Source organism: Lissotriton helveticus, chromosome 12, assembly GCF_964261635.1.
Source record: "Lissotriton helveticus chromosome 12, aLisHel1.1, whole genome shotgun sequence".
Classification (NCBI taxonomy): domain Eukaryota; kingdom Metazoa; phylum Chordata; class Amphibia; order Caudata; family Salamandridae; genus Lissotriton; species Lissotriton helveticus.
Window position 1 is genome coordinate 849,815,831 of NC_136073.1, and position 26,532 is coordinate 849,842,362.

The 26,532-nt window shown below is 42.8% G+C and overlaps 2 protein-coding genes across 4 annotated transcripts in view; one reads left to right on the forward strand and one right to left on the reverse strand.

The window, feature by feature from the left end:
• Window positions 1–21,126, reverse strand: part of PIP5K1C (phosphatidylinositol-4-phosphate 5-kinase type 1 gamma) — a 148,542-nt gene extending 127,416 nt beyond the window's left edge. For 2 of the 3 annotated variants that reach the window (XM_078668619.1, XM_078668618.1), the window contains exon 1: window positions 20,798–21,126. In XM_078668619.1, the coding sequence (XP_078524745.1) occupies window positions 20,798–20,957 (160 nt within the window). In that variant the 5' untranslated portion in view covers window positions 20,958–21,126. The remainder of the gene's footprint in view (window positions 1–20,797) is intronic. The other variant, XM_078668620.1, reaches the window with a different exon arrangement.
• A 213-nt stretch (window positions 21,127–21,339) lies between these two features.
• RSRC1 (arginine and serine rich coiled-coil 1) lies at window positions 21,340–22,982 on the forward strand. The gene has a single exon (XM_078668622.1). It carries the CDS (start codon window positions 21,455–21,457, stop codon window positions 22,430–22,432), a length of 978 nt encoding a protein of 325 aa, XP_078524748.1. The 5' UTR covers window positions 21,340–21,454; the 3' UTR covers window positions 22,433–22,982.
• The last annotated feature ends 3,550 nt before the right edge of the window (window positions 22,983–26,532 follow it).

Here is a 26,532-nt window from a genome sequence, read left to right on the forward strand (position 1 = left end):
GGTTAAAAAATATATATATATCTGTAAGCGTGCTCCGGCACGCTTACGTTACTGGTTTTGTTTGCGCTGCAGAGCCGATACGTCACGGTTATGCGACGCGCCATGAGGCGTCTCACGTGGCTACGTGATACGTCACGTAATAAAGAATATATTTTACAGCTATAGATATTAGCTTTTAAAAAACCAATGAAATTCACTGAAAAAACCATAGGTTATAGACCATATATAGTTAGGAATTTGCATTTACAAAACCTTGAAAATTCACTGAAAAAACGATAGGTTAGAGACCATATATAGTTAGCTGGACATTTTATTGACATAAAACCAATGAAATTCCATATATAGTTAGTTGCACTAATTATATATCGCGCACCCGCAATCCACTGCTGATGATGTCACATATTACATCATTCATGACATGGTCAGTGACATCACTGATGACATCTCAAATGACATCACTGATGACATCACTGATGACATCTCAAATGACATCACTGATGACATCATGACACACCAATACCAGTTACTACATACGCACTCACTGATTCCTACGTCTACACACACATTCACTCATTCACCCATACAATCACTCATACATACAGTCACTCATTATTACAACACTATCATATGCACTCATACACCTATGCAGACACTCACACACTGCCACTCATCCATGGAGTTACTCACACACCTAGTCAGTCCTGTAAAGAATCAATCACACTTCCATTTCCTCATCTATACAGTTAAACACAGAACACCATACTTCAGTGACATCACTGAAGACATCACTGATGACATCTCAAATGACATCACTGATGACATCACAAATGACATCACTGATGACATCATGACACACCAATACCAGTTACTACATACGCACTCACTGATTCCTACGTCTACACACACATTCACTCATACAATCACTCATACATACAGTCACTCATTATTACAACACTATCATATGCACTCATACACCTAGTCAGTCCTGTGAAGAATCAATCACACTTCGATTTCCTCATCTATACAGTTAAACACAGAACACCATACTTTCACATATACTAACACATAATTACTCTCTTATACAATCACTGATACAAGTACACATTGATATGCACAGAGTCACACACCTCCCAGCCAGCCACACACACACTCAGTCTTCCATACATCCACTCATTCTTCAATATGTAAAACATATTTAAACTTTACAAAAACACACAGACACTAGATGATGTCATCAGTGATGTCATCAGTGATGTCATTTGAGATGTCATCAGTGATGTCACTGACCATGTCATGAATGATGTAATATGTGACATCATCAGCAGTGGATTGCGGGTGCGCGATATATAGTTAGTGCAACTAACTATATATGGAATTTCATTGGTTTTATGTCAATAAAATGTCCAGCTAACTATATATGGTCTCTAACCTATGGTTTTATATATATATATATATATATATATATATATATATATATATATATATATATATATATATATATATATATATATATATATATATATATATATATATATATATATATATATATGCTCCAAGGTTGCCCAGCTAGTAGGGAAGCACTCAGGGAATCAAAATGCCTGACTCTGTCATCCACGAAATGCAGCCTCAGCCTGACGCGTTTCAGAAAAATCTTCATCAGAGGCCGTTTTCATGAGTTGAATGGCAAGAAGCGCCACACCTTTAATCAACATGCTGCCTCCTGATAGGCTCCCACTCCCAGAGCAGTTTGTAGCAGTCTCCCACAGCCTGTGGTATATGTAGTGTGGCGCAAATTAAACCTGTATAGGTGCCATCAAAAAATGTCAACAAATTCATGCCCTGGATGGGCTCCGTGAATAACAGCGTCTTGGATTCCGGCGCTGACACCCTCAGTGCAAACAGTGTTAGGATCACAGTTCGCCGACCCGCTTCATACTTACGCGGCACGCCTTGCCGCGAGGGATGCACCACCGCGAGAAGAGAAGCGGGTCGGCGAACTGTGATCCTAACACTGTTTGCACTGAGGGTGTCAGCGCCGGAATCCAAGACGCTGTTATTCACGGAGCCCATCCAGGGCATGAATTTGTTGACATTTTTTGATGGCACCTATACAGGTTTAATTTGCGCCACACTACATATACCACAAGGCTGTGGGAGACTGCTACAAACTGCTCTGGGAGTGGGAGCCTATCAGGAGGCAGCATGTTGATTAAAGGTGTGGCGCTTCTTGCCATTCAACTCATGAAAACGGCCTCTGATGAAGATTTTTCTGAAACGCGTCAGGCTGCATTTCGTGGATGACAGAGTCAGGCATTTTGATTCCCTGAGTGCTTCCCTACTAGCTGGGCAACCTTGGAGCTTTCATACTTACGCGGCACGCCTTGCCGCGAGGGATGCACCACCGCGAGAAGAGAAGCGGGTCGGCGAACTGTGATCCTAACACTGTTTGCACTGAGGGTGTCAGCGCCGGAATCCAAGACGCTGTTATTCACGGAGCCCATCCAGGGCATGAATTTGTTGACATTTTTTGATGGCACCTATACAGGTTTAATTTGCGCCACACTACATATACCACAAGGCTGTGGGAGACTGCTACAAACTGCTCTGGGAGTGGGAGCCTATCAGGAGGCAGCATGTTGATTAAAGGTGTGGCGCTTCTTGCCATTCAACTCATGAAAACGGCCTCTGATGAAGATTTTTCTGAAACGCGTCAGGCTGCATTTCGTGGATGACAGAGTCAGGCATTTTGATTCCCTGAGTGCTTCCCTACTAGCTGGGCAACCTTGGAGCTTTCATACTTACGCGGCACGCCTTGCCGCGAGGGATGCACCACCGCGAGAAGAGAAGCGGGTCGGCGAACTGTGATCCTAACACTGTTTGCACTGAGGGTGTCAGCGCCGGAATCCAAGACGCTGTTATTCACGGAGCCCATCCAGGGCATGAATTTGTTGACATTTTTTGATGGCACCTATACAGGTTTAATTTGCGCCACACTACATATACCACAAGGCTGTGGGAGACTGCTACAAACTGCTCTGGGAGTGGGAGCCTATCAGGAGGCAGCATGTTGATTAAAGGTGTGGCGCTTCTTGCCATTCAACTCATGAAAACGGCCTCTGATGAAGATTTTTCTGAAACGCGTCAGGCTGCATTTCGTGGATGACAGAGTCAGGCATTTTGATTCCCTGAGTGCTTCCCTACTAGCTGGGCAACCTTGGAGCTTTCATACTTACGCGGCACGCCTTGCCGCGAGGAATGCACCACCGCGAGAAGAGAAGCGGGTCGGCGAACTGTGATCCTAACACTGTTTGCACTGAGGGTGTCAGCGCCGGAATCCAAGACGCTGTTATTCACGGAGCCCATCCAGGGCATGAATTTGTTGACATTTTTTGATGGCACCTATACAGGTTTAATTTGCGCCACACTACATATACCACAAGGCTGTGGGAGACTGCTACAAACTGCTCTGGGAGTGGGAGCCTATCAGGAGGCAGCATGTTGATTAAAGGTGTGGCGCTTCTTGCCATTCAACTCATGAAAACGGCCTCTGATGAAGATTTTTCTGAAACGCGTCAGGCTGCATTTCGTGGATGACAGAGTCAGGCATTTTGATTCCCTGAGTGCTTCCCTACTAGCTGGGCAACCTTGGAGCTTTCATACTTACGCGGCACGCCTTGCCGCGAGGGATGCACCACCGCGAGAAGAGAAGCGGGTCGGCGAACTGTGATCCTAACACTGTTTGCACTGAGGGTGTCAGCGCCGGAATCCAAGACGCTGTTATTCACGGAGCCCATCCAGGGCATGAATTTGTTGACATTTTTTGATGGCACCTATACAGGTTTAATTTGCGCCACACTACATATACCACAAGGCTGTGGGAGACTGCTACAAACTGCTCTGGGAGTGGGAGCCTATCAGGAGGCAGCATGTTGATTAAAGGTGTGGCGCTTCTTGCCATTCAACTCATGAAAACGGCCTCTGATGAAGATTTTTCTGAAACGCGTCAGGCTGCATTTCGTGGATGACAGAGTCAGGCATTTTGATTCCCTGAGTGCTTCCCTACTAGCTGGGCAACCTTGGAGCTTTCATACTTACGCGGCACGCCTTGCCGCGAGGGATGCACCACCGCGAGAAGAGAAGCGGGTCGGCGAACTGTGATCCTAACACTGTTTGCACTGAGGGTGTCAGCGCCGGAATCCAAGACGCTGTTATTCACGGAGCCCATCCAGGGCATGAATTTGTTGACATTTTTTGATGGCACCTATACAGGTTTAATTTGCGCCACCCTACATATACCACAAGGCTGTGGGAGACTGCTACAAACTGCTCTGGGAGTGGGAGCCTATCAGGAGGCAGCATGTTGATTAAAGGTGTGGCGCTTCTTGCCATTCAACTCATGAAAACGGCCTCTGATGAAGATTTTTCTGAAACGCGTCAGGCTGCATTTCGTGGATGACAGAGTCAGGCATTTTGCTTAATAAAAAACCTTGCCTGATACTGGATTCGTGGAGTTGTCTGTTTTCCTGGGGACCCGGGACGGCAGTTTTGCTTCTTCTTGTTTCCGAGATATAGATATATATATATATATATAGATATATAGATATATAGATATATAGATATATAGATATATATATATATATATATATCGAGTTTCCCACCCCACTGCACGGAATCATTACTCTGCGGCATTATGGGACTGGTAGTCCCCTGTTATTCGCGAAGAATGACAAAGTGCAGGAAGCCAACCAACACTAGGCAAGGCGGAGCTAACAAGAGATTTGAGTGGGAGAGGAGATGTCGGGATTGAAAGCATTTGAGAAAGGCGTTCAGCCGAAACCGGTCATGCGAACCTGTTTTAATACATTTTTGAAAAATGAAGCCCAGCTGTGTCCTGCTTAATCGAATCCAATGGAGGAGATGTTTTGAGCTAATGTTATTGCGTTTCCTATGACGCAAAGGCAGGACCCTTTCGGAGAAGTGGCCAGCGAGACATGGGAACAAACTGATGGTAACCGTTGTAGCGGAACATTTTCCTGGCCCTCCACCTTATCCTCTGCAGTCATTGAATGACTTTAAAACAGCGAACCTGTATCAAGAGCGGAGACGCTGTGAGCAAAAGCAGCGCCTCGAAAGACTGTTTGTAAAGACTGAGGTTGGTGGATGAAAGTATGGGGCATCAACATTTCGTTAATTAATTACACCGAGTTTCCCACCCCACTGCACGGAATCGTTACTCTGCGGCATTATGGGATTGGTAGTCCCCTGTTATTCGCGAAGAATGACAAAGTGCAGGGAGCCAACCACCACTAGGCAAGGCAGAGCTAACAAGAGATTTGAGTGGGAGAGGAGATGTCGGGACTGAAAGCATTTGAGAAAGGCATTCAGCCAAACCGGTCATGCGAACCTGTTTTAATAAATTTTTGAAAAATGAAGCCCCGCTGTGTCCTGCTTAATCGAATCCAATGAAGGAGATGTTTTGAGCTGATATATATATATATATATACACACACACACACACACACACACACACACACACACACATGCATATACATAGACATACAAAGTTACGCAAAAAAACGGGACAGGCCAGATATGGAAGTAAGACTAATGGCTTTATTCCTACTTTTATATTTGGCAAGTCGGGGATTTTGCTTCTCAAAATCTGGTCCCCATACCGAGAGCTCATTTGAACAATGATGATGCAGGCGGATAAATGTGAGACCCAGCAAACACATACTGAGACACATAAGGGTGCCAAACATGCTGCAGCAATCTCCCACTCCACTGGATTCAGCATCGTGGCCTACACCCAACCCCTCAAATTCGGTCCCTTACACTAATAGTTGAGGCTACTTTAACCAATCCATACTAGGTGCCTTTAGGCACTGCTATAGAAGGTAAATGCAAAAAATAGATGAAAGATGGCGAACGGACGTCACATGGACACGATCCCTGCCCTAGTTTCGCCCAAGCCTCCAGGCTTCTCAAGTCCCTGTAAACAGCCTCACGTCTAAAGTAGGAGGAACGAAGGCAGGATACAGAGATTCGAAAATTCATTAGCTTTTTGTCAAAGAACAGAAACCGGGTGCAGTGGGAGAGAATATTGCAGGTCAGGCTACAAGGAGCTGGGAATCCTTCTGATCACAGATCCGTCTTTCTGCAATGAACTCTTGATCATGAGGGCTTCTTTCGATTTCTATGTGGCATAATCGAATCTGAAATGCCAGCTCCGTCACCTGGCTTCCCAGCCCACATGCAAGTGACTCAGCGAACAGGGTTATTTACAGCACGCCCACACACTGCCCGGAAAAGCCACGAAAACATAGCATAGTAATGATGGAAGAAAACAACAACACAAAATGTAATTATTGGTCATAGTAATGGGAGGCTCTGGCGCAAGAAGCATGTTTTCGGCTTCAGACATCTGTTTGACCTTGCGTGGTTTCAAAGGCATGTACAGCACCGAGCACTGAGTTCACCCTCGATGCGAGGCAGACCCTCTACTGAGGTGCACAGAGTCCTACTACCGAAGCCTCACTGTGCACAGTAGGTCTGATGGCTGCCCGCTGGCCTCGAAGGCGTGCTAGACTACCTAGTCTGGAGGTTGCTAGTGAGTAGACAACCAGCCATATCCTTGGACGAAGATGCTCTTGCGTGCACGATTGCTCATTCAAAGAAATAACGGAAGCGGCAATACACTACTTTTTATCCAATGCTTTGTGTGTTCTTCCTATTTAGACACCAGCAGCGCAATGATTCATTTGGAAGACACCCCCCTTGTGATAGCATAAGCTCTGAAAGACTAGGAGCACCATTTCTGAAACCTATTGTTTGATGGTATCCGGTCCAACACTCCAACTAAAACATGGGCAGATTTATGAGCTATACATACACTTATGGCTCCAAAACCCAGCCATCCATCCATTCAACTCAACCATGACCAGCAGCTTCAGTGCGGAGACGCCCATGCGGCGCAGATAGTGTACACAAAACACCCGCTGCTTTCCCAGTATTGGAACCTATGCTGAGTTTTGCCAATACGCCGCAAAGCGAACCTACGACACGCCCTGCAACAGTAATTAGAGAAAATGAGCTCTGCAAGCTTGTCATTGCTTTGATTTAATAAGAGCACCGAACTAGGACCAGTCAACAGTATCCTTGCTATTTCTGTGGGCAGTAGATACAGCTGTGCCCCAATACCATGCTTTCCAGTGCTGAGACGACACACAGCTCAGTCAATGTATCTGCGGACTGATCTGTAGCACCCTTGAGAACAAAGACACAAAAGTACAGCTGTGTCAGCGCCCCTTCACTGCAACCAACAGCACTCTGGAACTCCCCTAGCGGTCGACCCTGCACCTCCCAGGCAGAAGAACCAACTGGAACAACACACAAAGTCATAGCATAACCTGCCATCTCACCTCGCAGCAAGGAAGAAGTCAAGAACAGGAAGCTCTATCCTTTCTTCGCAAGCTTAGGACCTTGCACCAGCTCCAGACCTGCTTCAGCCCACATCCGAACTGTAGCCATCAATACTTAGTGCAAAAGATCAGCTACCCACTGTACCAAAGGCCTTGGTGTTAGTCTTTCAGTGCCAGCTCTTGCTCCCGCTCTCACTCATCATATACCTGCGGTAACCTGCCCTGATCAGCCTATAAGTTCCTATGGATGAGCCCGTTACTGTTTTGCGGGGCTTTATTGCAGACGTGTGAAGCATTCATTTTTAATCATGGTAAAATGGGTCATATTTGGAATACTGGTAGTGCTGCAAATCTTTCTGCAGGGGAAGTCGCCTCTGAGCATCTTGGCTCTTTTATGGATCTACCTGAGGCTGCTCTGACATGTACAGAGCACAATTTGGCTAAAATACCTTTTAAATATCTGTGTACTTTTTTTTTTGATTCTTCAAATCTTCCTCTTATCGAACTGCGTTCTGTCTTGACTTTTTTCCTACGTTAAAACTGACCCAGACTTCAGATCCTTGAGCTCCTTTATCCGCCTTTTCTTAATCTTTACATGATGCGTTTGATTTTTCAAAGTTCGGTCTGTCTAATACTTGACTCTGCTGCAGGACCTTTACACCACTAGTAGAAGTTAAAAAAGTCTCCGTGGTACGAGCTATTGTGTGTCATCACAGTGCTCTGGCCCCAGTTACCACTCTACACACTGAATAACAATGTTATTACTATGTAGACCTCACACTCCAAGTGGAACCAGGTTCAACAGTCACGGCTTACTCCAAGAATGGGTTTTTATTAACAAATAATGATGCAGGCTGGATGCGCTTTAATGAACAGAATAAACCAGATGTTCCCAGCACCTCTGTAGAAGCAATGTAACCAGACTCAAACGTATTTATAGCCCTGCCAAAACCTCGAGAAGAATCTTCTTGTATGAGGACAGATCGGGAGATCTCATTCGCTTTCGGAAGTAATCTGGTCTCAGCTTTCTTATTATGGCTTTGATACAGTCCACATTAATGGAAGTAAAGGTGTCAGACAGACTGTAACAATGTATCAATTATAGTAAGATTGCATATGTCTTTTGTTCAGGCCGTTCCATTGGTCCTGGGTGCAAAGATTAGATTCCCTGGCCATCACTCGCAAACACAAGTGTGTGGATACTACTATTTGAACCATATGCTCACGACAAATGTAATCGCCTCTAGGTGCTTCGGAGTCTTTGGGTTTTCTACAGACCGAGAAGACCACAAACCCTATAGGGGAGGAGTAAAATGCAGATACTAATATTCTCATCTGCTACAAGGCTGGGCGAGCAAAGTTTGATCTTTAGCAGTACCCTTATTCTAGCCCTACCCTTACACACAACACAACCATCACAAGAGTCCATACAGAGTGAAAGCAAAAATACCAGCAGCCAAAGTATTTGTTTCTCAAGCAATAGGAAATGTTATTACTGCCTTCTTCCTTCCCCTGTTCAGTTTTCTGAAATAACAATGCCACGCCTTAAAGGTTTCAATGGTGTGCAGCACCTAAACACTGATGGTTCCAGCAGCTTGATTCTGGCCTTTCAGCTAGCCTCAAGGTCGACAAAAGAGCTTCTGCCTCTTCATATTAACTTGCTAAAGTGCTGTTCTGTAGACGTACACACACTGCAGGGCAATCACCGAACCCCAGCTTCAATAACCATAGCCCCCACACCTCCGACATCAACATCAGCCGCGGATCAAATCTTCAGTGAGACGGTCACAAATCAACAAGGCTGTGGGGGTTTTTCCCTTCAGGAGGGATGCAATAGTCTACAAAAAACACCCATCCATTTTGTGTACATGAAAATAATACCTGTGTGATCACATGCAATAATAGATGGAGGGTGTGTACTAGCGCAGCACTGGCAGTCTTTACTCAGAAACATTTATTCCCACACCCACAATGAACTTTTATCAACAGTCGCTGCTTGCAAACCCAGAGCATGGAGAATGATACAATACTAACTGCATTGCCAGAGTTAAGGACCCTAATATTACATCAACCTCCCTTCTCGAAGAATCCTGTACAGCCACTCTTACACAATCGACTAACAGTCCACAAACCAGCTACAGCTCCGAACAGATGTAGACTGTATCCTTGCCTTTGACCCTATACAGCCAGCACTCGACTCCCTGTCGCTACACTCAATTAACAAATACCAAATATCACATACATGCATCAACTACCTCAACACTACACAAAAGGTTCATCTAGAACACAGAGCCTGAATACTCCAATTGCCAGCTTACTCTGCCTTCACCGTCGACGTCCTGAACACAGCACACACTTCCCTTCCAACATGTAATGAATGAGTCCTGACTCAACTTCCCTTAAGATCAAAAACACCAAATACAGCACAAATTGCCTTTTATCAACTACCTTCTGAAAAAGACATCCATTGTGAATCATGCACTAACTGACCTTACCTTGGAGACGCTACACACAGCTGTTCACCCGAGCATCTACACAGCCGGAATAACTCACCAAGTGCACTTTGAGCAAGCACAGCCTGAAAATTAGACAACACCCCTTTCCAACTTCTACAACTTGGACACTGCATTAATCACCTTTCCCCATCAAATGCCTCAATGTTGCTATTCCAACAAGAACACCCCAAATACTTCAACTGCCCTACCAAAATGTACATCCACAAAACAGTACCACTGAACCTTCGGCGTCTAGACCTCCAAAGCTGCATAAATTGATGGTACAGCACCCACTAGTGTGGACATGACAGCAACAGATTACAAAGTACACAACTGAGCCATACTTGTTAAAAGATATGGTTCCTAAACAGGCTTGCAAGGCCACAGAAGAAGTGCATTTTTTTCAATTTTGGGGAACCAGAGAAGATCGCTACAATGCATTGGAGCACTCTCTACATGGGAAGCAGGTAGATTTCATTAGGTATAGACTATGGATGTCTCAATGAATGTTTACAACAGCAGCAATATATGGGCCTTTGCTACAAAGTTTAAGGATTAATGTACAAATCTTGAGTTACATTGGAAAACTACACAATTTTGACCTAAAAAAAAAAAGGAGATGAACAGGAAAAAAATTAAAATGGTCCTACTCCGTCTGGTGAGATGGGATTGATTATCTGCCAGGTTAGTGGGATTGGGGAAAATGTAGAAGAGAAATTTCATATTGCCGGTTTGTATTCTTGTGTTTGGATTACTGCGGGATTTCAATAATCAGCTAAATGAGGCTTCAAATGTAAGAACGTGTTTTTAACTAGGTAGTGGGCTTTGTTGGTGTTAATGGGTCTGTACATGAAGCACAGGCTTGGATTCTACCCAGGCTGTACGGGAGCCGATGGAGGATGCCTTGTGTGTCTGTGTGGGTGGGTGATTTGATCTATGCTGGTCTGTATGAGCTAGCAGTGTCATGGAAAGGGGTATCTGAATCAGAAGGGTATTGTATTGTATTATAATTGCATTTATATAGCGCTTACTACCCCTGGCGAGGCGTTGAAGCGCTTTAACGGCGAGTAGTACGCTACTCCGGGACCCATAGAGGATTAGTGTTGTATTAGTATAGTGAAACATGCAAGTACATTTTGAGTGGTGGATAGGTTAGTCGGTTATTTGGATTTGGAATGATAGCAGAAGGATAGAAGAGGACAAAGGTTTGTATTTATATAGCGCTTGTTGACGCACGCTATTCAGGAAGCCTACAAAGGATTAGTGGTGAATGAATGTGGTGAAATATGAAGTAATTTCAGTGGTGGATATTAGTCAGTTACTTGGAGTGAGAAGGATAGCGGAGGGATAGAAGGGGAAGAAAGATTTGCATTCATATAGCACTTGTTACCCCTGATGGGTGTTGAAGCGCTTTTCTGGCGAGCAGCACGCTACTCCGGAACCCATAAAGGATTACTGTTGAAAATTAGTATAGTAAAAAAATATATATATATGAAGTAATTTAAGTAGTGGATGTGTTATTCAGTTATTTGGGTAGTATATTAGTATAGTTTAATATGGAATTTGAGAAGTGAACATGTTAGTCTGTTAATTTCGATTGAAAAGGATAGTGGAGGGATAGAAGAGTGAAAGATTTTTCTTTTGCTTTTTTTTGCTTTTGTTTTTAGGTCTTAGCTATAGGAGGAGGCTTTTGGATGAGTAAAAAGGAGTTTTGGAGGGGAGGACTCAGAGGAAAGAATTAAAAAAGGTTTGTTTTAGGGGATCGGTATAGGAGAAGAGGTGTCGGATGATGCAAGGAGGGGTAGAGTAGGAGAGAGTCTAGAAAGGGTTATTTTGGCAATCATAGTAGTTGTATGTGGTTTGGGATAAACGAGAGTGTGGATGTAGAGGATATATTGATAGATGTATAGGATATTATTCCCTGTAATGTCCACAAGCATGATGTTCCTTCTGCCAATGTTTGACCAGCTAGCTTCTCCTAATCTAACCCTGTTACTTTCTTATTTCGCCCAAGCAAATCTATCCAGGCACAAAAACTTGCATCCACTTCAGGTGCTTTTAGTGTTCTACAATCAGCCCATCTAGGCCTCGGTTGAAGAAACCAAACTTCTGGCAACGCTTCCGAGGAGGTCAATCACACAAGCTTGTAGTTTCATCAAACCACACATGTATATGATGTCTGAATGGATACTACAGAATACCCACTGTTTGCTGTCATGCCAGGCACAGCGAACTAAGGTACTGAACAATCCACACAGCATGCCTATCTAATGTTCTGTGCTCGCCATCATACAGTCCATGTGGAACCCTATAGTCAGCCCAAACGTGCTAAAAAATACTTGCCACTCGTGATTTTGAGGGCAACATGTTTTCACATGCTTTTGAACGGTTTCAGGTTGTCTCAAGTTTACTCATGGTGTATATGGAGGTGTTGAGCGTGATTAGAACTTGCTGAGGTTTGTCTTGTAACATTACGTGAGAGACGCAATGAAGAAGTCAATACACAAAAAAAACAAAGCAGAGATGCCACTTTACACATGTACATCCATCCCATTCGTCCGTCGGAAAGTAATTATCCCAGATGTAAGTGAACTGTAGTGCTCTCCAGGCATAGAGCCTCCCTCTGCTCATAGTAGGCCAAATCAACTCCCAAGATGGAAAATCCCTCTTGAGGTTTAACATTAAGCTACACAAATGCTGTGGCACAAAAAGAAATCCATTACAGTGCAATTTGCTTTAGCCACTTAAGTAAGCAAGAAGTCCATAAAGCGGTGTTGATTTTTCTTTGTATATCTTTTATTCCAATTCAAGAACAATTTTCATATTATCCGAAACAGGCACTATAATGGACTTATTTTTGTGGATCGGCATTTGTGTAGCTCATGCAATGAAGAAGTACCTGACGATAGTTCACCCTACTAAAATATTGAACTGAGCAGCAGGTATTCATCAAGTGTGGATTCCAGTCCTAATCGAAGTACTGTGTGGATCACCCATGGCTACAAATGTTGATGCAAAATTAAACCAAAGTGTTTCCTTTAACTGACAACAAAAAAATCTCAGAGGAGCCAACATCGGAGTGTCTTGGCATCAGGCTTACTAGATGCTCTTAATGACCATGATGCACATAAATAATACTACTGCTGGAAACTATAATGAAAGAACAACAACGAAGTTAAGATGGAACTTTCCAGTATATAGAGAAATCAACTCATGGGCATTCAGGGAAAATGTTTGCCACACACGGGTGAAGAAACCAAGCACTGGCCACAGGGTGGCACTATGTCCTGAGCCCTAGGACCTAAGCCTACTAGCAGAACTCTGGAACTACCACCAGGTTCAAATGTACTACATTTCGAGACCTACAGAGTGAGGATTGCCCAGACAGGCTTGGGTCCTATCACTGCCTGGCTATGTGACTTGCAGTTTTATAAGCAAAGGGTTTAGCAGGTTAGTCTCCGATTCTCTTTGTTTGCCGAAGTCTTGTCACATTTATTTACTGCCCAGCCCTCAGGTCCATGGAATGGCCGCAAGGCCAGCAGAGAAGGGGGCCATGGGTAGGACTTACAAGAATCTAAGGACCCACCATAAAAAAATTCTGAGGTCCATGAATAGACTAAACGAGGTGGCCAGAACAAATGGTAAAAACCATGTATGGAGCTTGATAAACATGGTTAACGTTGAAAGTGTGAGGCTTCTGAACAGATCAATTGAGCAGTTTGAAGTGAGGTAGTGTGAAGAGTAAGGAAACACTGCCAGAGAGAGGTGCTTTCTATGCTTCAGGGGACACTTTAAGTGGCTCCCCATCAACACCAGGAAAATGGAAACACAGCCCCTCATCATCACCTGATTGGACTACGGCAAAGTACTCTATAACGGCACCACTACCAAATTCATGCAGAGACTACAGCTGATACAGATTGCAGCGGCCAGACTGATCCTCAATCTGCCGAAGAGAGCCCACATCACCCAACACCGGAAAGACCTCTACTGGCTCTGAGTCCAGAAAATATGAAATTTCAAAATCCTGAACCATGCCTACAAAGCTCTCCACAACCAAGGACCTACCTACATGAACCACCGACTACACTTCCACAAGCCCGAAAGGAACCTTCGCTCAGCACACTTCGCCGAGATACCTTGCTGCCAAAGCCTGCAATGCCACCACTCTACCTTTGGACTGCGTCATCGCTGACCGACTTCAGGAAGGGACTCAAGACCTGGCTGTTCGACTAAGACCGGCAGCAAGCGCCTGGATAACTACGGGGTGAATAGCCACGCTCTACAAATATGACTTGATTGATTGGTTGACCAGCCTTCCGAACACTCAACTCATCATCTATTATGGGCAGTGTAGACCAAGGATCAGCAGCAATTCAGCTCTTTACACCATCTATGTAAATGTACATTGCTACATGCAGATCTATTCTTTAAGCTGTACAACCACTTGCTAACAGCATCGTTTAAGAGGGGGTGTCTTCTGCTAAGCCATGTCAAAACTTATCTCTGCCCCAATCCAAAAATTCTTAAGTTAAGTAAAAAAATATCAGTGCGACTGAGAATCAGGAAAAAGGCCTCTTCCTCCATACTTCATTAGATTTGAAGAATTTGGGTGATTGATATAACACTGACCAGAGTATTTAAAGTCTGAAATGACATAACTTTCGGTGACTGGGCTGTACGAGGTTAAACTGTCCATCATATTCTGGCTAGAAATTCTATAGAAGGGGTTACAAATCAGATCAAATGGAAAAAAATTATTTAAGAAATGTATGGTAGTAAAGATGTGCCATGTGGCTTTTGATGTTGCATGGCAATATCAGTTATCCTAAACGTTAATCTGGCCACAGCTACAACCAAAGGTCACAAGCAGGTTTCCCAGCCCCAGTATTAAGTATTAAAACCAATGTGTCCTTCTGGGCTGAGGTGCCATTTTTCAGTGTTTAACCAAGCTTTGCAGAATGATATGGTCCACGAAGAGTGGCCGGGAAGTAACCTGGCCCAGATAAGCAAAAATGATGCACAAAATGATCCCACAACTTCAGTCGGAACAGCCCTACTGGATATTTTTATTTTACAGAGTTTTATATAGCACGAACATGACCCGAATCAGGTAGCAGAGCGCTTTACATCGCACCAGTTGCATTACATGAAGACACATTCATTTTTGTTAGGCAAGTGGAGATTAAGTGAATTGCCCAGAATCACAGGATGATCAGCGTCATTGCTGAGACACGAACCCAGTTCTCCAGATTCGAGGTTGACCGCCCTAGCCCTTAGGCCACCTCCTCTCTCCTAATTGATATAAAGGGGAACAATTCTGCTTAGCACCTACATCATCTTCAAGACTAGGTGGCTTGGAAAAATGTTCTTTGCATGGTAAAGACTGGCTTTAAGTTTTGTCTGGGAGCTCATGATAGTTTTGTGATTCTAACCATGCCTGTGAGAAAAACATGTTAGTAGATGGCACAAGAATGTATTACTGCTGCCCAGACTGACAAAATCAATCCCTCCGGAGAGACATGGAAATTGATCCCTACCTTTTATGGATGCAGAGACTCTTGCATGAACACAAATGGGTAGGAGTCCAAGTAAATAAGCATTGCAACCTTTCAGATGATTTCCCCACATATAATGGTTAAAACAAAGTTTTATCTTTGCGCCAATTCTTTTAAATTGTACACTGCAGAGGTTTCAGTGTTTTAAAATCACTCATGTTTATTGCTATCATATGGCGAAGACAACGCGATGCCGATTAAAACCTCCATATGTTTAGAAGGTATACAATCTGCAGTCTCTGCATATTATAATATATCTGAAAATGACAGCCACATCTTAAAATTTCATTTTTTTGTTTACCAAAGGCAGAGAGAATTACTCATGGCACGTAAATGCTAGATTTAAGTGGTAAATTAAATTAAAATCCTCCATGTTTCGAGATGCATGGCCAAATGAAGTCATTGGTTAGAAAAATGTGCCAATCTGAAAAAACTTCACAGTACATACGGTGCAGGTTTAAGTAGTATTACTATTAGGCCCAGATTACAAGAGTGGCATGCGGGAATGGTGTACTTAGCAAACTGTGTAAAAAATATTTATTATTTACTGGGTGCAGCAATAACATCTTTTCCAAGGTTTTTCACTTGGTAATTAATCATAGAATGCAAAATTACTATTTAAATCACCCAATTAAACGTGGTTTGCATTTTTTATTGGCTTTTTCGACAAATAAATGTCAGGAGATGAGACCTACCAAAATCTGTCAGTGGAGAACAAGGTATGTGATACTTGTTGCACATTTTGAATTCTGATCAGTGTGCACAATCATGCTTGCACAGGGATCATAATTTAACCACCTGCTTGTAATCAGGCCTTGGAGTGTTTTTTTATGTATCATACTTACGAACCACTGTTTGGTGGTGTCCAGGGGCAAATGGTCCTGTGGGCTAGATTTCATAGAATGCAATGAGCTGCACAATTTATTCAAAAGTAGATGTTGTAAGCTACAAGGTGTCATTGTGTTTTAACTGGGGAGAACTGCAGCAGGGAAAAAGTCAAACTAACTTTAAACAACCTCTCAGGTTTTTGTCTTGCTTTCCGCAGTGATGTTTTGTAAACTTGATCTCTACTTTTGGAAAAAATGTTGAAGTTCCAAAAAAGGTAACAGTTCAGGTTAGCTTGCTTATTTATTGTATTTCTATTGTTTAATGTTGTTTGGGCGGTTGATGAATAACCAGTCCGATTTAAACTTTTGATGCATAAAGGGGATAAAAATAAATCAAAATTAAAAAAAGCTTTTTTGATGATTGCGGATAACTTGAGTGTGTATCTGGTTAGATTTTAGCTACACGAAAGGTGAGCCTCAGCTATATCTCAAGGAGGTGCTGAGAACAAAGTAAGGCAGAAATAATGTCACTTCAGATTCCATTATGCCAAGGGAACTAACTGCACATAGTTAAGTGTGGCCGCTGGAGTCTACATAGACAGTGTTCAGCTTAATTAGTTTAGATGTTATAACCCAAACCCACTGGTTATGCATTTGCCCTGGAGAGTTGGGTGCTTAAATATCAAAGACATTTCATAAAAACAACAGTTGTGCTGCAAAAGAGTCCTGTATCGTTGTCTCAATATTAAAGCACATGCTAGAGTGGTTCAATATTTAAAACTGGCTATGTCAACTACGGCAAGAAAATTAAGTAGCAATCTATTAAACAACATGGTCTTCAGAGGGTTGTGTCAAATAAGTGCAAGAGCAAAAAGAGGCCGAAAGGTTACAATAAAGAGATTTGTCAATTTATAAATTCACTTTGTTGAGAGTGATAGCACTGCAGGAGGCACTGTTTGCTATCCGTTGACACCGCAGCAGTAATGAGGATGAGGGAATATCCCAAAACAGATGATTTTGTCTCCAAAAAAAGTTTTGGAAGATGAAGAAGAGAAAGGTTATAAATACACATCTTCTTGTGGCTGATACTGGCAAAGTGACTTACAGCCTTATACTAAATGTTTTTAGTAGGCACATGGGTGAGAAATCTGGTGCTTTGGTTGAAACCTGAGTGCAATTTAAAATGGGGCGTTGATCAGATTAAATGGTGAAGACCTACATCGTTCGAAAGATAACAACCTAAGCAACTAAATTCTCAAACACATTGGTGGTGAATTGAATGAACAATTGGCTGAGACTGACTGTAAAACTTAAATGTTTTTATTTAACACTTACATAGTTAATAAATCATTATTAAAACATAATCATACAAGTTAAAAATTCATACAAGATTCTTAAAAAACAAATGAAAACATAAATAAATTTATCAATAATGAATCTGTGGCGAGAAATGAGTCTCTACGCGCGTTTCGGCGTCCAGCGCCTTCTTCATGGAGTAGCCACACAATTTCTAAAGAGTGAAAATATACACAAATTATATATACATAATGACACAATATATGCAATTTATACAAGTTTAATATTATCCTCACTTATAATCTCTACAGCCATATTGTCCAGTTTATATATAACAATCTTTGCAGACAACAGTAATTTCCATTGTTCACTCTTATTTCTTGTCATTTCCTTACAAATTCTTTCTATGTCCAGAAAGGTATCTGTCTTAACGTGGGACTAGAAAGCGGAGGGATGCAGAATTATGAAATAGATTACCATATTTTAATAAAAGATTTCATGCTTCAGTGATTTGGAGAGCATTTGATTTCAGAAAACAAATACCTAACTTGGTTTGGAAAGCATTTGGTATGCTATGGTCAACGTATAGCCACTCGCTTTGTATATTTAATAATACCTGGCTAATTGTTTGGGGGCTTGTTTATGATGCTCTAATGTTGAAATTAGACAAAACAATGACAAGAGAATTGATGTAATATAACTAGTTATCTATTCCCGCTGGCCGGAGCCCTTTCAAGTGAAGAGATGCCAGATAAAATTTTATCTGGCATCTCTTCACTTGAAAGGGCTCCGGCCAGCGGGAATTCACCACGTTGGTTCCGGTAAATCAGGTAAAAACATTTCTAATTAATACCTGCAAACTGACGCTCTCATCAGAAATAGGATCAAAAATAATAATGGAAATAATTCTATACCCAAGCTCCTGTAACACTGGATCCGAAACGATTCGACCAAACAAGTATAGAACCGTCTAGACCAGTGCCAAACAAGTGATCTCTTTTGTAAGTATCACAGATGTAAATTTTAAACCACTGTATAAGAAAAACACCTATCAAATAAGAGAACCAATCAACTTGACTTGGCGATAACTAGTTATATTACATCAATTCTCTTGTCATTGTTTTGTCTAATTTCAACATTAGAGCATCATAAACAAGCCCCCAAACAATTAGCCAGGTATTATTAAATATACAAAGCGAGTGGCTATACGTTGACCATAGCATACCAAATGCTTTCCAAACCAAGTTAGGTATTTGTTTTCTGAAATCAAATGCTCTCCAAATCACTGAAGCATGAAATCTTTTATTAAAATATGGTAATCTATTTCATAATTCTGCATCCCTCCGCTTTCGAGTCCCACGTTAAGACAGATACCTTTCTGGACATAGAAAGAATTTGTAAGGAAATGACAAGAAATAAGAGTGAACAATGGAAATTACTGTTGTCTGCAAAGATTGATATATATAAACTGGACAATATGGCTGTAGAGATTATAAGTGAGGATAATATTAAACTTGTATAAATTGCATATATTGTGTCATTATGTATATATAATTTGTGTATATTTTCACTCTTTAGAAATTGTGTGGCTACTCCATGAAGAAGGCGCTGGACGCCGAAACGCGCGTAGAGACTCATTTCTCGCCACAGATTCATTATTGATAAATTTATTTATGTTTTCATTTGTTTTTTAAGAATCTTGTATGAATTTTTAACTTGTATGATTATGTTTTAATAATGATTTATTAACTATGTAAGTGTTAAATAAAAACATTTAAGTTTTACAGTCAGTCTCAGCCAATTGTTCATTCAATTCACCACCAATGTGTTTGAGAATTTAGTTGCTTAGTTTGTTATCTTTCGAATGTTTTTTCCCTGACCTAGGAACTACAAAATTAATGCAATCAGGGGGTCCTTGTTAAATACACGTCTGAAGACCTACATCGTGACGTTTCAGAATGGTTTCTTGTCTGATTTCAGCAGCAGTTCATAATCTGCACCCTGAGCCCTTAAGGTACTATAAGAGTAGAATTTTCGGGAAAGGGAAACTTGATGGTTCAAACATGCCTTGGCATCAGATCAGATCCTAACTTTTTGAATAAGCTTCACTAAAAGAAGGAAACATTGACACTCTTTACTGTAACAGAGCAATGAATCTGAAAACAACAGGCGCCTTCAATAGAAAATACATATACTCTTGAACTACACCAGTACAACTTCAATTAAATAGGATGCAATTTCGGTGGGGGCGGGGTGTAATTAGATTGATGTTACTTGCAGGACTGTTTAGGGAATTGTTACACAGTTCTGCTTTCCATAACATTAAAAAATATATATGTGGTTATAAAAACGTGTATGAAAGGGGAACTATACAGACAAGCTCTGAGAAGGGTCTAGATGTTCATTTGTTTAGGCAGGCCACTTGAATGCACACTTCAGATTTGTTAGCGGAGTAACAGAAACCGTCTAAAATATAATAGAATTGAAGGCCTGAAACACATCCATGACGCCTGTAGGCCGGGGTGGAGGAGTTAAACCATAGGACACACATAAAATGTGTGGATTCAGAAAGGGGCACCTTGGTATTGGGTGGGCTCAACAGGGTACCTCCACGTAGGTGTGGTTCTCGTGGATAAATTAGAGATAAGGAACCTCATCGTAAAACAAAGCGAAGGAAACCAAGGATCAAACCTCAAGGTGATCCTCAGAGAACATTCTGTGACGTGAAGATGGGGGGTTCCCTTGGACTTATCTGTAAACAGAGCATTTGGAAACATCTAGTTGAATATTGCTATCCTAGGTTTACATCCTTAGATGGGGGTGTGCTCTGTACATATGTGTGATCCCTCTTGGAACATGCCTTTGGTGATTGGGACTGCCTAGGAAGGCCTTCGAATGACATGGGGGATTGGATGGGCGGGGTCTTTACATACTTGGGATCTCTCCAGATGCAATATTTTTGTTTTTCTGTCCCCTACAATGTCAAGTGGCATGGGAAGGGGTTATTTAGTACATGCATGGGTGGGGCTAAATATATTTTTAGGATAGTCCAAACGGAAGAGCGTAAGAGTAGCCCTGAAAACATTAATGTGGGGTTCGTGGGGCTCAAGGCACAACTTGGAGTGAACACAGGTTATATTCTTGGGGTGCTAATCAACACAGCATCTCCCCCAGAGCGCCCATGTTGCTCCGCCGCTCACCTGTTGAATTGTCCCCGGCACCTCCTTCGCCCCCCAGTGGAACCACCTCCCACACGGTCTCCTCCTCTTCCTCCACACCGCGACCCCGAGCCGTGCTCCTTCCACCGGTGGCAGCAGCGAAGGGGGCCGCGGCCTCCTCTTCGGGCGCGGGTTCCTCCATGCCCTGCCCTGGGAATCCGTGGAGGGGGGTGGGGGAGACGCGGGCCCCTGCTTCAGGCTCCCATCCGTCCCCGCGCGCGCCCTCGGTTGCCTCCGCGTCCAGCAGCGACACCGTTAGCTGTCAGACTGTCAGTCAGCGCGCGCTCCCGCGCCGGCCATCCCAGCGCGTCATCAAGCCCCGCCCTTCAACAGTGACAGTCACGCCCTGACGTCGGCAAGCCAGGCCTCTGGAACAAATCGCTCCGCCCCCCTCGTTCACCACGCCCTTCACCGTATTTCCCCCAGTCGTTCCCTTACTGAGGGCTGCGTCATTTTTTGCGCGACGCGTTATTACGTCACTACGTACACCATCGTGCGACAATGTTCCTCGGCTTTACATATCAGCCATTGGACGCTGGTAAAAAGAGAAATAGGACTACAGTCGGAAACGTTCACGTTTACTTCCGGGTTACTGCCAGTGCCAAACCGGGACGGATGGAGAGACCGCCGTGAGCAACAATGGGGCGGCGCTCGTCAGACTCGGACGAGGAGAGCAGAAGCCGAAAGAAAAAGAGTAGAAAGCACAAGCGGTCGTCTTCCAGCAGCTCTTCGGACAGCAGGGCCGTGAACCGTAAGAAATCGGGGAGGAGGTCGCGGTCCTTGTCTCGAGAGCGCCCGTCGAATTCCCACTCGTACGACCGGCGGCGCAGGCACGAGTCCAGCAGCAGCTCTTCCTCCTACGAGTCCCGGAGGAAGCGCAGCCGCTCCAGAGACCGGGGGAAGTCCTCCAGGTCCCGCAGGTCGAGGTCCAAGAGCCGCTCGAGGCGCCGCCAGCGCTCCCCCAGCCGCGGCAGCGATGTGTCGAGCCACAGATCCCACCACAAGGGCTCCCGGGGGCACTCCCGGGAAAGAGAGCGGCGGAAAATCAAAGAGAAGGAGAAAGCGAGAGAGAAAGAGAGAGATCGAGGCAAAGAAAAGGAATATAGCTCCAAGAGGATGGACCCCAGCAGCATGATTCCGGGGATAGAAAACATGACCCCGGCGGAAAAGGTCAAAGCAAGGCTGCAGCTGGTCCTTCAGGCTGCAGCAAGAGCGGACGAAGCGTTGAAGGCGAAGGAGAAGAAGGAGGAGGAAGAAAGGCGCAGGGAGGAAGAAAGGAATTCCCTGTCCGAGCAAGTTAGGAGAGTGAAACAAATCGAGGACATCGAAAGTGACTCCTTTGTCGCACAGGCTTTCAGATCGAGCAGGGAAACAAAAACTGCCCCAGGAGCACAAGAAGTGAAGCATGAATCTCCTGTTCTAGGTACAGCTGCCACGGACACCGACGACGACAAGGAATCAAAACCAGGAAACTTTACTATTCCTATCAAATACCAGGATGACAACTCGCTGGCACATCCAAATTTGTTTGTTGACAAGGCCGAAGCTGAGGAACGGTGGTATAAGAGATTGGTTTCTCTGCGACATGAGCGACTGATGGGCAGCCCTGTGGCGTGAGACAAGCCTTGGTACGCCATTGGCACTGGATAGAGGGGTTTCTGTCTTTTAAACGTTGCTCTTGATGGTATGCCAGATTTTATCAGGAGGAGCTTTCCATACTATATTTGCAAATCCACAGATTCTACAGACTAAAACGTGCAGAGCCAAGAAAAAAATTAATTAACTCCCCATATTTCTCAGTTGATCCCCTTTTTTATGTATTTGACAGATTGTTCATAATCTTTTGGAGAACCTGCAAGAGCAGTTCATGGAACAGACATCCTGCTATATAATAGCTGATGGAAAACATTGGTATCTACAATGTAGTTGTGTTTTTCCATTGCTTTGCGTTAGGCGTCTTCATTTCAACTTAATTCTTTTTTTATATTTCATATAAAAAGGAACACTTCACCTAATCGGATGCTAATGTAAGAAACGGATATCAGAAGTGAACGGCCCGTTTCTCATTTATTACAGTTGTGATTTTTCTGTGATCCTAAAAGCAAACGCGTAGTTCAAATGTCTAGATTGTTGACAACTCGCAGTAATAAAATGTCCTATGGGGCAATTTTTGTCAGGTCATAGCAACAATATTTTATAAGAGACAATCTCACTATATGAGAACTGTAACTGTAATAAATGAGGATAATTGCTGCGTTTTGTTTGTGTTCTATGTGGTGTTTAAAAAAAAAAAGGAGCACTAACAGAGGACGGCTGTTGGGTTATCATACCCCCACCCCAAAGGCTCACTGTGCCACTGGATTCAAGCTAGTCTGGCTGATGAGAGTTGATGCCCTGAAACCAGTCCCCGGATGCTTGTTTCCGGTCTAGGGAGGACCTGGCCTGGCACTTCGGGCTGGACTGTTCCCACGGTGTACCGGGTCAAGACTGATGTGCATATGGCTGGGTCTAAACTGGGGTGGCATGGTGAGCAAAAAAGATGGATTTAACCCACATCTCTTGATTGGGGGTGAATGCTTGATTTCCTCTGCGTTTTGTCCATCATCTGTGTGTCTTTTGCAAAGAGAAATGATTGCAGAACCAAATAACTTTGCTCTTGAAAGATTAATACCCTTTAAGAAGTGTTTCAAATGTTCGGAATGTATAAATACAGGCGTGTCCTTCATTTCATTCACATCGCGCCAATTTTAGTCTGTTTCCTGACCCCCTTACTGACTGTGTGGCTGATAGGGTGTAGGGTATAAATTCCCCTATGAAGAGATGTTGGGTGAGATGCGTTAATTTCAAAGATGAGCTTCAAATATCTGGTGCCGACCAGGAAGCTGTGCATAAGAATGATATGTTGCAGAACAGCGTTAGAACAAATTCAGCTACATATACCATTAGATGCTTTTTTACCAATTTGTCTGTCATGCAGATGGAAAGAAACGTTTTTTTTAGTCCTTTTTGAATTTCCAGATGATTTGCAATTAGTCTTCAGCTTGTGGGAATTGAGCTCTAGTGTATGATTGTATGCAGATACAATGAGGTGACTGCAGTTGTCAATCTTTGTGTGGAAATACTGGTGTGTGAGTTGCCGGCTGATTGCGCAGGGATCTTGTTAGCTTTGGATACAGTTATTTTTGTTGATGTGAGATTCGTTCAATTTCATGATTACTTGGTATACTATGCACATTAAAAGCAATGTTGTAAAATATGTTGCGCCTACCTACGTGGAGTTGCTGTAATGGGCTTGTTCCAAGTGGCGCGTGGGTGCCTGAAAATGTACACTCCAAAACTTTACCTGAACAGAATGCCCAGAGGTTGATGGATTGGAGACTGAGTTAACCCTCCGTTTCATGAGGGAAGGTATCCAAGAGGTAAGGCACTTCCCATAACATCAAAAATACAGTTAGTGTAGTAAGGGCCCACTCAATAATTGAGTTCTAGATCAGCAGAATGACTATAAAGGTTTATTACAAGATTTCAAAAGATATGTGGTATAGAGTTATAATAAAGTAGTTGTCGAGAAGGCTCTCAGCAAATAAAGCATTACAGAGTAATGCAAAATCTGAAATATACAAGTCTCAAGTGAGCAGCAAAAACAATAGAGAGGTAGGGTTCAAGGCGGATGGAGAAGAAGGCCACTGATCGGAACCTTTTTAAATACATTTACATTATGGTGGGTTGCTAGGGACAGTAATTATTTTGTTTCCTATACCCCCAGGTTGGGTATCACCTCAACACTCCTCCAAATGTTCTTATGATGAAATATTAGCATTTTTGCGTGTTTAGTGGGTATCAGCTCAGCACTCCTCCGAATGTTCCTATGCTCAGTTATTAGCGTTTTGAATGTTTTGCATAAATTTGCAAACTGCAGAGGCCTCCGCCAGCTTTACATATCAAATATTTCCATTTTTTGCACTTTCTATGTAATTTTGCTCTTTGTATATGCCCCTAGCATTTTTCTTTTAGCGAACACTAACCAAAAAAGAAAGAAGATCCACGCGGTTGCACTTCATGCACTATCTCGCACATGCTGGCAACACTAGAATTAGCCAAATTTCACTTGTATATTGATTGCGTTGGATTGATTATTCCTCTCCCAATTTTTCTTATTTGTGTCTTAAATTGTAATTTTTAATGAGGTTTTTTTTAAAAATTTAGTTTGTTTTTTTCTAATCAACAAATATTTACTACTAATAGAGATATGGGCCTAAGTAGAGCTGGGAAGTGACAGAGCATTAACAAGGAAACGTCTCACTCCAATTGGGTTTTGCCTAGGTTGTATATTAGCACAGTTACTTTTCTCCTTATTAAAAACAGATATCTAGGTAAATCTATGCCCTAGTCGTACTTTCCCACTAAATTTAGGAGGAGGGGGGGTGTAAATCCAGAAATATACTAGGACAAAATGGGGGGGGGGTATAGTTGGGGTATGGTTAAGCTAACATGACTGAGTCATCTGATTTATAATTTGCAGTGTCACATGCAATTTTAATAATGAGTAAATAATAATTCTTCCAGACTTAGGGATATGGAGTTGACCGGTGAACACATGATCCCGGTAGGGGGAAAAGTATTCTAAACAATGTTGTGGTAATGCTAACATGAGTAAAGTACCCTGCTATGGGTTGGTTGTAATGTATAAATTGAAAATGCAATGCACTTTGTTTACAAAAAAAAAACATACTAGGACAACATTATCCTATTGGATCGTATCCCAAAAGACCTTTAAAAGCAGTTGGATGCTTTTTCAACATATTGCTTAGCTAATGACTTAAAGATTAACGTTGTAAAAGCTAAAGTTGTGATATTTTCAAAAGCAAGAAAAAAGCCCGAATTCAAATTTGTGGATCAGATCCATTAAATTAGAGGTCGTAAAGGAGTATAAATATTTGGGTGTACTTTTTTAATACAATCTTAATTTTAAGGCTCGTGTAGCCTCCCAGGAGCAGAGCGCGAAGGCTGTCATCTGGTCTTAAAAGAAGTTGGACTCAGCTGTAGGGCATATGTCTGTCGAGGTATTAAAAAAAATGTATACCCGAAAAATAGTGAGTCTGTTGATTAACGATTATGATGTACTGGTGGGGGGGGGCACATACATCACACCTGTAGTTAGTAGAAATGGCTATATGGGAAAAATGTGTTGAATCTTCCAAAAGGATCAATTAATAGTGCGCTGAGACTGGGATTGAGTCTTGTTAACATTAAATAGAGAGATTGGAAATAATTTTATACTATGAAGCTAAATTATGGTCCTCATCTATGGGCTCATTTAGGAATTTCCTGAAATGCCATTTGCATTGCAACCCTTTGCATTATGGACCTATGCAGTGTCTTTCAGGCCATGAATTTGCCCTCCGCTTTTACTCCTAATGAATTGCAATTGAGTGTTAGTAAAAGTAAGATACAAATATGCTAAAGAATCATTTTCTGCATTCTGACGTAAATGATTGCTGGAAGAAACCACATGTTGTCCACTTACACATGCTAAACAAAAGGCTGACTTGAAAAGGGGAATTTTATTCATATTAATGGTTGGTGCCTGTGGTGATAACAAATAGGATATGTGATATAACCACTGTGTCATGAGCACGGAGGCCTCGCCCGCTCCCTAATTCGCCCACACAGGTGGGGAATCAGTGCCATGTGGGCGGAGCGGCCGCAGCATGAAG

Coding starts and splice junctions, on each gene's coding strand:
- RSRC1 (XM_078668622.1), top strand. CDS start 21,455: ATGGGGCGGCGCTCGTCAGACTCGGACGAGGAGAGCAGAAGCCGAAAG.